This window comes from Oryctolagus cuniculus, chromosome X, assembly GCF_051225735.1.
Source record: "Oryctolagus cuniculus isolate XC-2025 breed Fujian yellow rabbit chromosome X, ASM5122573v1, whole genome shotgun sequence".
Lineage (NCBI taxonomy): Eukaryota > Metazoa > Chordata > Mammalia > Lagomorpha > Leporidae > Oryctolagus > Oryctolagus cuniculus.
The window spans coordinates 2,943,611-2,958,962 of record NC_142888.1 but is presented as its reverse complement, the minus strand read 5'-3'; the positions used below and the strand labels follow the sequence as shown (position 1 = coordinate 2,958,962).

General features: G+C 41.5%; 1 protein-coding gene and 1 non-coding gene across 13 annotated transcripts in view; one reads left to right on the top strand and one right to left on the bottom strand.

Moving 5' to 3' along the window:
* REPS2 (RALBP1 associated Eps domain containing 2) overlaps positions 1 to 15,352 on the bottom strand; it is a 256,482-nt gene that overhangs the window by 103,223 nt on the left and 137,907 nt on the right. For all 12 annotated transcript variants that reach the window (XM_008272394.5, XM_051827621.3, XM_002719927.6 and 9 more), the window contains exon 9: positions 6,647 to 6,741. In XM_008272394.5, coding sequence (XP_008270616.1) covers positions 6,647 to 6,741 — 95 coding nt within the window. The remainder of the gene's footprint in view (positions 1 to 6,646; positions 6,742 to 15,352) is intronic.
* On the top strand, positions 12,335 to 12,627 carry LOC149119528 (signal recognition particle RNA). The gene has a single exon (XR_016228567.1).

Sequence of the window (15,352 nt, the reverse complement as noted above, 5' to 3'; positions counted from 1 at the left end):
TACCATATGTTTTCCTTGATCTGGGGGTAACTAATAGAGTACCTAAAACGTGATGTATTGAAGTGAAATGGACATTTTGAGATTCAATGATCATTTACAGCACTTGTCTCCACAACTGAGGAACAGTTTTTTTTTTCCTTCATACTATTTGTTGAACTCTTTTTACTTAGTGTGGGGTTAACCTTATGAGTATAAAGTAAATTTTTACAATGATCTGTTTTCAGTTAAGAGTGGGAATAGGAGATAGAGGAGGAAAAAGGGTGGGTGCATGGGTGGGAGGGAGGTTACGGTGGAATGTATCACTATGCTCCTGAATCTGTATATAAGAAAAACATGACATTTGTATACCTTAATTAAAATTTTAATAAAAAATAAAATATGCATTCTAATGCCTCTGATAAATTTAAAGAATAATATAGGTTCATATTTGCTTTATTTATAAATACAAACTCTGGAAAGATACATAAGAATTGAAAGGTGGGGACTGGCATTTTGGCATATGAAGTAAAAATGTCACCTGAGACACTAGCATCCCATATGGGCACTGGTTAGAGTCTAAGTGCTCTATTCCCATCTAGCTCCCTGCTAATGGTCTGGGAAAGGCAGCAGAGGATGGTCCAAGTATTTGGGTCCTCGTCATCCATGTGGGAGAGATGGACGAAGCTCCTGGATCCAGGGCTTTGGCTTGGCCAAGCTCTGGCTGTTGTGGTCATCCAGAGAGTGAACCAGTGGATGGAAGATAACTTTTTTTTTTTTGGACAGGCAGAGTGGACAGTGAGAGAGAGAGACAGAGAAAAAGGTCTTCCTTCGCCGTTGGTTCACCCTCCAATGGCCACCGCGGCCAGCGCTGTGGCCAGTGCACCGCGCTGATCTGAAGCCAGGAGCCAGGTGCTTATCCTGGTCTCCCATGGGGTGCAAGGCCCACGCACAAGGGCCATCCTCCACTGCACTCCCGGGCTACAGCAGAGAGCTGGCCTGGAAGAGGGGCAACCGGGAAAGAATCCGGTGCCCCGACCGGGACTAGAACCCGGTGTGCCGGCACCGCTAGGTGGAGGATTCGCCTATTGAGCCACGGCGCCGGCCGGAAGATAACTGTTGTTCTCTCTCTTTAACTCTTTCAAATAAAAGAAAATAAATATTAAAAATAACAATAATTGAAAGATGACTTTGTATGGGAGAAAGGAATGGGAAAAGGACTTGACACCAAATGCCTTTTGAAATTCTTTATATTTTGAACACATCCAGAAAGCAAATAAAGACAAATTTAAAAACTCCAAGGAAGGAGAGTAAATTCCTGGAACTGTCTGATGCTCCAAAAGGTTAGTTGGTTTAGCACTCAGAATCCAAATGATCCCAGAGAAAATAACAATGTTGCTATTTTTACACTGCTCCAAAAAACAAAGTTATAGCACTAGTTGGTGATAACTGGACCTAGGATTTAACAATGCTCAGTCAGATCATTCTTGGCACCACAATGAAGCCTCCAGATAAAATGTCCTATTCGGAGTCTGCTATCTTCAATGTAATAGACAATGTATCTTAGTGTATTTCATTGCATTCTCACACCTAGATTATAAACCAGACCCCTTTGGAGAAAAAAATGATTTATTAATAAACAATGTAGATTTATATATCCAAAACATTTGCTGAAACAAATTTAAAATCTATGTAAGTGGAAGGACATTGCATGTTTATGAATCAACAGATTTAATACCATTAGGATTGGCAATATTCTCTAAATTGATCAACATATTCATTGTAATTATTCTCAAATTTTTGGTACAATTTGATAACCTTGTCCTAAACTTCAGATGAAACTTCAAGGGAGCCAGAATAACTAAAACATTCTTGAAAAAGAAGAGCAAAGTTAAGTAATTTATACTTCCAATTTCAAAAGTTACCATAAAATTACAGTAATTAAAGACAGTGTGGTTCTGGCATAATCATAACATATAGATCAATGAAAGAACTGAGAATTTAGAAAAAAAACCCTTACATTTATAATCAATTGATTTTCAATAAGGGGGCAAGAAAATTCAATAGGGGATATGTGTATTTTTCTTTTTTTTTTGGATATGTGTATTTTTCAACAAGCAGTGTTGGGAGAACTAAATATTCACAAAAAAGAATTAAGTTAGAACCTTTCCTCAGAGAATATATTAAAAAAAAAAACTCAAAATGGATCACAGACCTAAAACTAAAATTAAAAATTATTAGAAGAAAATACATAAATAAGTCTTTATGATCTTGTAGTAGGCAACAGTATCTTAGATATGATACCAAAATGCAAAGAATACTTACAACTCAATAATAGACAATGCAATGTAAAATGGAACACAATTTTAAAATGGACAAATGATTTAAATAGACAAAAAAGATACACAGATGGCTAATAATCGCACAAGAAGATGTTTAACATTAGTCATTAGGAAATTCAAATCAATTTTGAATGGCTAAAATAAAAAAGAGAAAACAAGTGTTAAACAAGAATATAGGGAAATCAGAACCCCCATACATACTTTACATAGTGCAGCTGCTATGTAAAGCAGTTTGGAGGTTCCTCAAAAAGACAAACACAGGGCAGGGTCTTAGTCTAGTTGTTAAGACACTATGTTCCATAGAAGAGTGCCTGAGTCCAACACCTGGCTCCAGTTCCTGACTCTAAGTTCCTACTAATGTATATCCTAAAAAGCAGCAGTGATGGCTCAAGAGATTGGATCCATGCCACATACATGGGAGACCTGGATTGAGTTCACAGATCTCAGTATCACCCCAGCCTAGCCCTGGCTGTTACAGGCACTTGGGGAATGAACCAGCAGATGAAGATCTATCAGCCTGTATCTGTCTGTCTGTCTGTCTCTCTCTCTCCCTCCCTCCCTTCCCCCTTCCTCTGAAATTGAAAAGAAGTTAAATACAGAGATATAATTCAACAACTCTACTCATGGATATCTACTCAAGAGAATTGAAAACATACTCATGTGCACATAAAAAGTTACCCATGTATGTTCATAGCAGCATTATATATAATAGCCAAAAGAGCAAGCAATCCAAATATCCATCAACTGATGAATGGACAAACAAAACCTGCCACATCCACATAATGGAATATTTTTCAGAAATAAAAATGAAGGAAGCATCAGTGCATGCTATGACATGAGTGAATCTTTTTTTTATTTGACAGAGTTAGACAATGAGAGAGAGAGAGAGAGAGAGAGAGAGAATTTCCTTCCATTGGTTCACCCCCTAAATGGCCGCTACAGCAGGAGCTACGCTGATCTGAAGCCAGGAGCCAGGTGCTTCCTCCTGGTCTCCCATGGGGTGCAGGGCCCAAGCACTTGGGCCATCCTCCACTGCCTTCCCGGGCCACAGCAGAGAGCTGCACTGGAAGAGGAGCAACCGGCACTAGAACCCGGCGTCCATATGGGATGCCAGCACTGCAGGCAGAGGATTAACCAAGTGAGCCACAGTGCCTACCCCATGAGTGAATCTTAAAGAAGTAAATCACTAAATTCCACATGATTCCCTTTATATGAAATCTCTAGAATAGGCAAATCTAGAGACAGAGAAGAGATTAGTGATTATCAGAGGCTAGTGAGGAGGAGGGAATATGCAATGACTGCTAACGAACATAGTTTCCCTTTATAGAAATGAAAATGGACTAAAATTACATTGTAGTGATGGTTGAACAACTGTATAACATAGTAAACACCACTGAAAAGTATACTTTATATGTGTATGCTATGTGAACTATATCTGAATAAAGCCATTTGAGAGAGAGAGAGAGAAAGAAAGAAACCCAGTAACCTAAGAAACACTGCTAATAAGGAGCAGACCTGAATTCTTGGTGAAAGTAAGTACAGGGTTATAGCTTTGCCATCTTTAGAATAAGATGTACCTGCTGGAGCTGGCGCTGTGGCGTAGTGGTTAAAGCCGCTACCTGTGGTGCCAGCATTCCATATGGGTGCCGGTTTGAGTCCCAGCTGCTCCACTTCTGATCCAGCTCTCTGCTATGGCCTGGGAAAGCAGTAGAAGATGGCCCTTGCACCCATGTGGGAGATCCAGAGGAGGCTCCTGGCTCCTGGCTTCAGATATGTGCAGCTCTGGCCATTGCAGCCAGTTGGGGAGTGAACCAGCAGATGGAAAACTGACTCACTCACTCTCTCTCTCTCTCTCTCTCTCTCTCTGCCTCTCCTCTCTGTGTAACTCTGACTTTCAAATAAATAAATAAATGTTTTTTTTTAAAAAAAAGAATACGATGTACCTGCTAAGCAAACTTCCCATGACCTGAGATTGAAATCAGCTGCAGCTTCCTGCACAAGCACACCTATACTAGAGTCACTGCTCACAGGACTGGTACCAAAACAGATTTAAATTTCAAGCATTTATGACAGATTAAAGGAATGATGGAATAGTTAATAGCTTAGAACATATGATACTTAATCATGAGCTATGAAAATCTGACCTAAACTCCTTGAATGGCCATTCCACCAATTAACCTTATTAATTCACCAGGGAGTTCTGCTTATTATGTTTGTTATCTAAAACACCACACCCCCAGTACTAACAATTTAGTTGGAAAAGACGGTATTTGGATTGTCGTTTTGTTGATTAGACAGGGAGAAAAGAGTAGGTAGAATTTGTCCAGGTAAAGTATACAAAAAATATATAAAACTAACTGCATATAATGGCCATAAAGGTGAATATATAATGTCATCAAGGACATCAGTGCTTGTATGTATGTGTATAAAGCAGACCTTCTGGTCACCTGCATATTTGCTTTCTTTTCCTTTTAGATAGATGATAAATGACTGTATGGGGAAAGCAACATGAGTCAGCAACATAATTTTTACCCCCAAACAATCAGTATTATTTGTCTCTGTTGGAAGAGCAAAGACTATCTAATATCATGGTAAGTTGGAATAACATGTTTATATAGAAATAAGAACTTATGACATTATTATGACAATCATCTAACCACCTCATAAATTTATATAAGCAGGAGCGCCAAGATGGAGAGGGAGAGGGAGAGGGAGAGGGAGAGGGAGAGGGAGAGGGAGAGGGAGAGGGAGAGGGAGAGGGAGAGGCCAACACAACTGTTTCTGAACACCACAGAAGCATCAACTCTGGCTTGATTAACAAACCTCTCCAGACACTGCCAGGAGCCCCAGGGTAAACTGAGGGCCAGGGAAAGCAACAAACTATTATATGAGTATTTGCTTCTTCATCATATGAGTTCTATAGACAAAGACATTTTAAAAACCAAAAGTCTTCAAATGTGCACCTGTAACTCCTCCTGAAATCACTTCCTTTATATATTATACCCATGAGAAGAAATCTGCTGAGGAAAGTAGCATGAAGGATCCAACTCCAAGAAATCAGTAGAGTGTCAAGGAAAGATGCTCATCAGAGGGTGGACTGGCAGGCTCACAGGTGAGTGAAAGATGACACGGATGACACATGCTATAGGCACAGAGCCACATGTGAGGGAATAAACAATCACAAAGGGTCACAAGCAATTAAGGAAATGTCCCTTTATCTTGCTGTTGACTTTTATCATCTTGCAATGGTTTCAATCAGAGCCCAGGGACTCTAATAAGAATTTGTGAATGAACTTCCATTTATTAAGCATTTCCAGATAGTTTTTTGGATGAGAATAAGAGACATCAAAGTTATCACATCGGCCGGCGCCGTGGCTCACTAGGCTAATCCTCTGCCTTGTGGCGCCGGCACACCGGGTTCTAGTCCCGGTCGGGGCACCGGATTCTGTCCCGGTTGCCCCTCTTCCAGGCCAGCTCTCTGCTGTGGCCCGGGAGTGCAGTGGAGGATGGCCCAGGTGCTTGGGCCCTGCACCCCATGGGAGACCAGGAAAAGCACCTGGCTCCTGGCTCCTGCCATCGGATCAGCGCGGTGCGCCGGCCGCAGCGCGCCGGCCGCGGCGGCCATTGGAGGGTGAACCAACGGCAAAGGAAGACCTTTCTCTCTGTCTCTCTCTCTCACTGTCCACTCTGCCTGTCAAAAAAATTTTAAAAAAAAGTTATCACATCAGCAATCATAATGGTGATGATGACAGCGGTGATGATAAGTAACAACTCTTATTTATTGATTCATAGCTAATGATCACTTGGCTAAGCAGTTCCATTAATGGCCCAACGTTACAGGGATTCTTTAAGTTTCTCTTGTGGATCATCCAAATCAGCCTTCATTTGGTCCAAAAGCTTAAAAAACGTGAGGGAGCTCTAAATGTGATTTGGATCCCTCACATATAGTTCTCAGACCTCTTCTCAAAACTATTCTGGTTCATTATGCCTTGTGTAGCTACTAAAAATAGAACTTAAATTGTTTACCAGGGAATTAAAACTTGGTTAAAATAAACAACTTGATTAGCATTTTCTGGTTCATTTTGGCTATATACCTCTAAAAGGTCAAGGGATCACGTTGCATACTTCAGTTTCAAACAAAAAGAAAAAAATAACTATAGACTCACTTGGCGTCTAGATTTAAAAAGCTAAATCTCGAAGTAACGACCTGGTATAAAGTGAAAATGTTATAAAAGTTCATTTCCAAAGTTTGGCTTTAAAAAAAAAGCACAATTCAATGGATTTAATTCTACACAATCCTTTTTTATTAACATAATGAGATCTTTTACCTCCATCCGATTCAAGTCACGAGGCTGTTGAATTGCTGGCACTGACTCAGAATAAGAATCAAATAATGCACACTCCCACTTGGGCTTAGGAAAAGCTAAGAAGAAGCAAAAAGGATACATAAGAATGTGTATTTCCTATTAGATTTTCTGTGCTTTTTAAATGTAACAACAAAACCAACTAGCTCCTATATACTACTTGTAGTACCAATCATGTTGAGGTAGGCTCTTTACATATACAGCCCAGCACCTCCATCATCCCCATTTTACACACGATGAAACTGAGGAACAGGAAAGTTATGCAACTTACTTAATGTCATATAGCCGGTAAATGGAACAGAAGGGACTTGAACTCCCAGCAGTCAGGCTGAGGGCCCTTGCTCCTAGCACAACAGGCATTTTCCACATGAATGATCACTATCACAATATTGAAGCATTAACTATGATACTAATATAATCTGTACATATTGTAACTATGGTGAAAGTATGAATGCTATACACATTATTAAGGAAATAATTCATTTTAGCTATTATTGGAAATAAACAAGATCCTATAATAATGTATGCCCAAGATAACTTTGTATAATACAATGTTCTTAGGTTAGCAGGAATAACAAAAAGCAAAATCACAAATTCTTATTGGTTTACAAGAAAATAAAACCACATTATGAGTTTCTTCTAATGTGCAACAGTGACAATGGCTGTTAGTTGAGTAGCTGAGTGAATTAGCATGAGGAAAAATCATGCTACTTGGGGAGCTAATTACCTAACACCAGACTAATTCTTAGAAGCAGATTAGGCTTTGCCACTTTGTTACAAAGTAATTAAGAAATGTGTGGGGCCAGCGCTGTGGTGTGGCGGGTGAGGCTGCCGCCTGCAGTGCCGGCATCCCATAATGGGCGCCAGTTTGAGTCCCGGCTACTCCACTTCCAATCCAGCTCTCTGCTATGGCCTGGGAAAGCAGTGGAGGATGACCCAAGTCCTTGGGTCCCTGCACACATGTGGGAGACCCGGAGGAAGCTCCTGGCTCCTGACTTCAGATCGGCGCAGCTCCAGCCATTGCGGCCAGTTGAGGAGTGAAACAGCGGATGGAAGACCTCTCTCTCTCTGCCTCTCCTTCTCTCTGTGTAACTCTGACTTTCAAATAATAAATTTTTTTTAAAAAGAAGAAATGTCTCAATAGCTAGAAATTTGTCCATATTGTGAATAGGAAAAGCAGATTGGGGTAGGTAATAAACAGAAGCTACAAATCAAATTTGTCAAGACAAGCTATTAGGAAATCAAATTTTAATGCAATGTTCAAAAAACAGTTTTTGAATCAAATGTGAAAAATGGATTGGCACTGTTTTTAAGCCATCCCTACCTCCCACCCCAACCAGGGACAGAAATGCAAACATCCTTCTGAGGTCAAGGACTGGCCACACGGAGCTGGGTGCAAGCACCTGCATTTGTTCACTGGCTTACCCTGGTCTGACATGTCACTGCTATCCAATGGGAAACCATGAGCCTGTGTGATTTTTCTGACCATATCTGGTGGTCTGTTTTCCTTGGTAAAAACTCAATAAAGTACTTTTCAGAGCACCATTCCCCAACCCACTCCCAAGAGCAGAAAAAAAAGTAAGGTATACAAGCTAAATTGACATTTTGAGATTGATTATTGTTTATAGCCCTTGTTTATACTCTTGAGGAACAGTGCTTTTTCTACTTACTATTTGTAGAATTCTTTATTTAGTGGAGGGTTAAGCTTGTGATTATAAAGTAAATTAAAAGTATATTTTATAAAAATTAAATGAAAAGTAAGAAAGGAAGGGAGAGGGAGGGTGGGACTAAGGGAGGGAGGGAGAGCAGGGTGGGAAGTACATGCTCTTAAATCTATATATGAAATACATGAACTCTGTTCCCCTTGCATAAATTTTTTAATGTTCCCAAATAATGAGGACAATGATAAAGACAATTCAATGATACCAGTAACTGATGGGCTTATTGCCAAGACTTTATTGATCTACTTGTCTACAAAAATAAATCTCCTTTCACACACATACACACAAAAAGAATAGCTTTAACCAATATAAGATATTCCTTTCTAGTCTCCCAATCAGTGCTCTGACTAGAATGGTATGCATGATTAATGCCTTATCATGAGAAAGTCTTTCCATATAGAAAGTGAACACTTTTATTCTTAAGTGCTGAAACTTAACTGAAAAGTGATCACTGTTAAATGTAAGAGAGGGAATAAGAGAGGGAAGAGATGTGCAATTCAGGACATGTTCAAGCTGACTTACCTCAAACAGTAGAGTTAGAAACATACCAGGGGATTCCAATTCAATCCCATCAAAGTGGCATGTACCAATGCCATCTCACTAGTCCCAGTGATCAATTTCTGTTCACAATTGATCATAATGATAGGACTACGAACCAAAGGGATCACATAAACAAGAATAGTGTCTGCAAATACTAGCTGATAGAATAAAAAAGGGAGAGAATGATCCAACATGGGAAGTGAGATACACAGCAGACCCATAGAATGGCAGATGTCCTAAACAGCACTCTGGCCTCAGAATCAGCCCTTAAGGCATGCGGATCCGGCTGAAATGTGCCCATGAGACTATTTCAGGCATGGAAAGCCAAGACACTCTGGTCTGGCAAAAAAAAAAAAAAAAAAAAAAAAAAAAAAAAAAAAAAAAAAAACTAAATGAAAGATCTCCGCGAGTGAGATCCCAGTGGAAAGAACAGGTCATCAAAGAAGGTACCTTTCTCTGAAGGGAGGAGAGAACTTCCACTTTGACCATGGCCTTGTCTAAATATGATCAGAGTCGGTGAACTCAGGGGGCTTCCATAGCCTTGGCAGCTCATGACAAGAGCCTAGGGTGATTACTGATGCCATAAACAAGGGTGTCAGTTTGTGAAGTCAACAACAGGAGTCACTGTGCACTTACTCCTCATGTAGGATCTTTGTCCTTAGTGTGCTGTACATTGAGATTTAATGCTATAACTAGTACTCAAACAGTATTTTTCACTTTATGTTTCTGTGTGGGTGCAAACTGTTGAAATCTTTACTTAATGTATGCTAAACTGATCTTCTGTATACAAAGAGAATCGAAAATGAATCACGATGTGAATGGAATGGGAAAGGGAGAGGGAAAGGGGAGGGTTGCGGGTGGGAGGGACGTTATGGGGGGGAAGCCATTGTAATCCATAAGCTGTACTTTGGAAATTTATGTTCATTAAATAAAAGTTAAAAAAAAGAAAATGAACAATTTCAAAAATTACAAATGTCAACACTTTTAAAGATTTATTTATTGGGGGCCAGCGCTGTGGCTCACTTGGTTAATCCTCCGCCTGCGGTGCCCGCATCCCATATGGGCACCGGGTTCTAGTCCCAGTTGCTCCTCTTCTAGTCCAGCTCTGCTGTGTCCCAGGAGGGCAGTGGAGGAAGGCCCAAGTGCTTGGGCCCCTGCACCCCATGGGAGATCAGGAGAAGTACCTGGCTCCTGGCTTCAGATCAGCGCAGCTCCGGCCATGGCGGCCATTTGCGGGGTGAGCCACAAAGGAAGACCTTTCTCACTGTCTCTCTCTCTCACTGTCTAACTCTGTCAAATAAATAATTTTTTTTAAAAAAGAAAGAAAATAAAAAGATTTATTTACTGGGGCCAGCACTGTGGCACAGCAGGTTAACGCCCTGGCCTGAAGCGCCAGCATCCCACAGGGCTGGCGGTTCGAGACCCAGCTGCTCCATTTCTGATCCAGCTCCCTGCTAATGGCCTAGGAAAGCAGTGGAAGATGGCTCAAGCGACTGGGCCCCTGCACCCACTTTGGGAGACCCGGAGGAAGCTCCGGCTCCTGGTTTCAGATGAGCCCAGCCTTAGCTGTTGAGACCATTTGGTGAATGATCCAGTTAGTAGAAGACCTTTCTCTCTGTCTCCTCCTCTCTGTAACTCTGCCTCTCAAATAAATAAATAAAATCTTTAAAAAAAAAAAAAGCAGATTGCTGGGCCCTGTCTCCAGAGTGAAAGAAGGGAGGGAGGGAGGGAGGGAGGGAGGGAGGGAGAGGAGAGGAGAGGAGAGGAGAGGGGAGGGGAGGGGAGGGGAGGGGAGGGGAGGGGAGGGGAGAGGAGAGGAGAGGAGAGGAGAGGAGAGGAGAGGAGAGGAGAGGAGAGGAGAGGAGAGGAGAGGAGAGGAGAAGAAAGTCAGAGCTAGAGCTAGAGAGGGAGAGATCTTCCATCTGCTGGTTCACTCTCGAGATCATCACAATGTCCAGGGCTGGGCCAAATGGAAGCCAGGAGCTTCTTCCAGGTCTCCCTCGTGGGTAAGGGGGCCCAATCACTTGGGCCATCTTCCATTGCTTTCCCAAGGCCATTAGCAGGTAGCTGGCTTGGAAGGCAGCCATATATGAATCAGTGCCCACATAGGATGCCAGTGTCACAGGTGGTAGCTTTACCACTGAACCACAATGCCATCCCCTGTAATTGTCAACAATTAACTGATAAATCTCTCTTGAGTAGGTCCACATCTTTCCACCTCCACTGTCACGTCCACAGTATGAGGCCCTCACAGCTCCTGACTGAACTGCTACCTTAACTTTGTCTTCTACTTTGCATCCTTGCCCTGGAAAACTGTTCTCTATATGGCAACAAGCATGATCACTTGAAATAAAAAATTTGATCCTATCATTCCTGGCCTAAAATAAGTCAATGTTATTACCCACAACTTGTTCCCCCAACTTCCTCTTCTAACTCATTGCAGTCTTTCTATCCCTGTGTCTTGAAATTTCCATTCCTTTCATGTTCCAAACTCCTTCTCAGTGCCTGTGCAGCATTTCTGATGTGCCCTTTATAAGAATTCCCCTTCCCAGAACCTCTTTTTCACCTACACAGCCCTAAGTTCATCCTTCACATCTCAGCTCAAACATTTAAGGAAATCATTCCTAAGGTCATGCATCCTCTTGCTGTACATGTACTTCCCCTTCACAGCACTTATCACTGGCTCCAATGGCACATTTGTGAGATGTATTTCACAGCTGGCCTCTAGCTGACCACAAGTTTAAAGTTTAAGGAGGGTAGGAACTCTGTTTCATATAATATTCTGGCCACAGAAATCACATGGTACCTCTCCCATAGTAAGTACTCAAGAAACATTTTTAACAAACTATATGGCAAAAATTTTCTATTAGAATCTACTCAGTTACCTGGACATGAAAACAACAAGACTCATTCATAGGTAAAGCCACTAAATAATCTAACTTACCCTTCCCACTCTGACCATTAATTCTTACTGTTAGGGAAAGGCGTTGTATCTGTAATTAAAATGGCATCAGATACAATTCTTGTTTCCTTACTTCATTGAAAATAAGCCTGACTAGTTTTGAATGCATGATAGGACCAACCAAATCTATGCTCTTCACCAACCTTATTGAAAAAAAATAAATTTTAAAAAATAAAAAAGGTGAATGGGATACCATAAAATTGAAACAAAAAAAAAATAAAAAATAAAAAGGACTACTCATATTTTGCAAAGAGAAGACCCAGATGGCTCTGGCCATTTGCTTGAGCTTCATACAGGGATAAACATGGGCAACAAAACATTTAAAAATTAACTTCTAAACCCTCAACATTTGCCTAAAATACACTGGCACTGAGACTGATGGGATTTTATGAGGTTTCTCATGTTTTCGTTTAGAACTATATAATCCTGGCCGGGCGCGGTGGCACGCACCTGTAGTCCCAGCTACTCGGGAGGCTGAGGCTGGAGGATCGCTTGAGTCCAGGAGTTCTGGGCTGTTGTACGCTATGCCGATTGGGTGTCTGCACTAAGTTCGGCATCAATATGGTGACCTCCCGGGAGCGGGGGACCACCAGGTTGCCTAAGGAGGGGTGAACCGGTCCAGGTCGGAAACGGAGCAGGTCAAAACTCCCGTGCTGATCAGAACTATATAATCCTGGATTAATCTCACAATCTTGGAAAATGATTGCAATTTTTTAATTTATATAAATGGAACAAATTTCACATATTTCATATATACAGTTTTAACAACACAATGATACTTTACACCCTATCCTCCCTCCCTCCTTCTTCCTTTCTTATTTTTCTTTTAATTTTTGCAATGACATACTTTCAATTTATTTTATAATCACAAGCTTAGCCTTGAAAGATATGTGATGGACTATTGTTTCCACCTAAATATATGTTGCCAGCCTCCATAAAAGACCAGAAAGAAACAAGGGGCTTCATTCCAAGTGAAAGAGATGCCTCTTGATTGGCACTATTTTTTTTTGACAGGCAGAGTTAGTGAGAGAGAGAGAGAGAGAGACAGAGAGAAAGGTCTTCCTTTTTCTGTTGGTTCATCTCCCCAAGTGGCCGCTAAGGCTGACGCATTGCGCTGCACCGATCCGAAGCCAGGAGCCAGGTGCTTCCTCCTGGTCTCCCATGCGGGTGCAGGACCCAAGGATTTGGGTCATCCTCCACTGCACTCCTGGGCCACAGCAGAAAGCTGGACTGGAAGAGGAGCAACCGGGACAGAATCCAGCGTCCCGACCGGGACTAGAACCCGGTGTGCCGGCGCCGCAGGCGGAGGATAGCCTAGTGAGCCGCAGCGCCGGGATTGGCACTATTTTTTAATAGCCTCCCCTCTACTGAATAAGAAAGTCAAAATAAGCCATCTGCAATAGTTAAGAAATTAAGAGGTGATTTCTGTTAACATACTTTTATCTCATGGCTTTCAGATTTCTAAAAATGTTATCAGTGATTTTTTTTAAACAGTCCATGAAACATCTGAATATTTACAAAGCGACTTGTATAGGGAATCATGACACATGGCATGGATCCCAAGGCCATATGGCATCAGAACAAGAACTCAGCATTAATCCTGATCCCAAAACTGTGTGTATGGGAGATAAAATTACTTAGGACTCCTCCCAAGACTTGCAAGAACAAACATTGAAGCTGTTAGATAAAACTAAATAATGCTAGAGCAGACCATAGCCCTCAGGCGAGCTGTTAATCCCTTGTAGAGAAAAGCCCATATGGTCCCATTCCCAAAAGAGGGTGTTACTGTATGTTCTTGCGCTGCCAAGGTAGCCCCAGGAAAGAAAGTCATCACCTCTTTGTAGCAATCCAGGAAAACAAAAAGAATGGGTTGGGGGGTAAAGGGAGAAACCAAAGAAGAAAGAGCAGTTTACCATCCAAAAGCTGCCCAATTGCAAGCTAATTCCTAGAAGACTGAGGTTCTTCCCCAGTCTCTAAGGAAGGCTCAAGTTACAACCAACCAGTTGTAGGCACTGTGGCGCAGTGGGTTAACACCCTGGCCTGAAGCGCCAGCATCCCATATGGGCATCAGTTTGAGACCCGGCTGCTCCACTACTAATCCAGCTCTCTGCTATGGCCTGGGAAAGCAGTGGAAGATGGCCCAAGTCCTTGGGGCCCTGCATCCACGTGGGAGACCTGGAAGAAGCTCCTGGCTCCTGGCTTCAGATCAGCGCAGCTCCGGCTGTTGCGGCCATCTAGGGAGTGAACCATGGATGGAAGACTTCTCCCTCCCTCCCTCTCTTTCTCTCTGCCTCTCCTCTCTCTGTGTAACTCTTTCAAATAAATAAATCTTTAAAAAAACAGTTTTAGGCAGAAAGCAGCTGTTACTAGTAAAGTCAAAGTCCTAAAATTAGTAGTAGCTTTTGCTCTGACCTCTCCTCTCCAATATAATTTATGGGGGTATTTGAGGAAGACTCCAAAATGAGTCACTCTTCCTCCAACAGATTCACCTGTGACTGGCACCCACCCTATACATAGTCTCTTTGCTTTGGTTGAATCTCTACCTCCACCCTACCTAACACATAAAATGAGTCTTTTTATTTAACAGAGTCAGATACCCCAAGACTGACTTAGATATCACTTTGAATCTGGTGTCATCATCATAAGGAGGACACTGCACAAGACAATCTAAGGCCTTTTTCAGATTTAGTCACAAAAAGTATACTCTAGTAATGGTTACAATTTCTTTAAAGAGATTGACCCTCTTGCCAATAATCACCCAAGGCTAAGTTCTCCTTTACTTAAGAGTGGCTTCCTTAAAAGTAAGAAATATTGTTGAAAGCACCAGCTGTTACTGGGCCCTTTCACTGAAAATTATGCTTCTCTGAACAATGGAAAACAAGCCAGCACTCACTGCCTTTGAAAACGTCACAACTACTTGTTCTAGCCTTCCAAAGGAAATGATACATATGTTGAATTCACCATGATTCTATGTAAAGGGCTCAAATCCATAGTCAGGGGATGACAATTTTTATTAAGGAGTCAGAGTTCTATTACCAGCTTCTGGTTGCTGGAATACTGTATATCTTTATCTGATGGTGGGTATATGGTATATCCAATATATAAAAATTCATCAACTGTACATTTAAGATGATAGTACTTTGCACATTTTACTGCATGGAATCTTTTCACTTATTAATTAGGTATATGAGTTCTATTCTATTCCACAGCCCAAGGTCATTTGGGCACACTGGGAGGTATCTTGAGATGCAAAGTCAGCACTTGGCTCTATGAGATCTTCTTTGATATCAGCTGGGAAATTCAATACTTGCCTATTCCACAACTGTCATAAAAGGGTAACTTTGGTTCTAACGCATCCAGAGGGCACTTAAAAGGGAATAACAGATGAATCACCCTTACCTGTAACAGTTCTATTTCTCATAAGATGTCAAAGTATAATACCAGTTA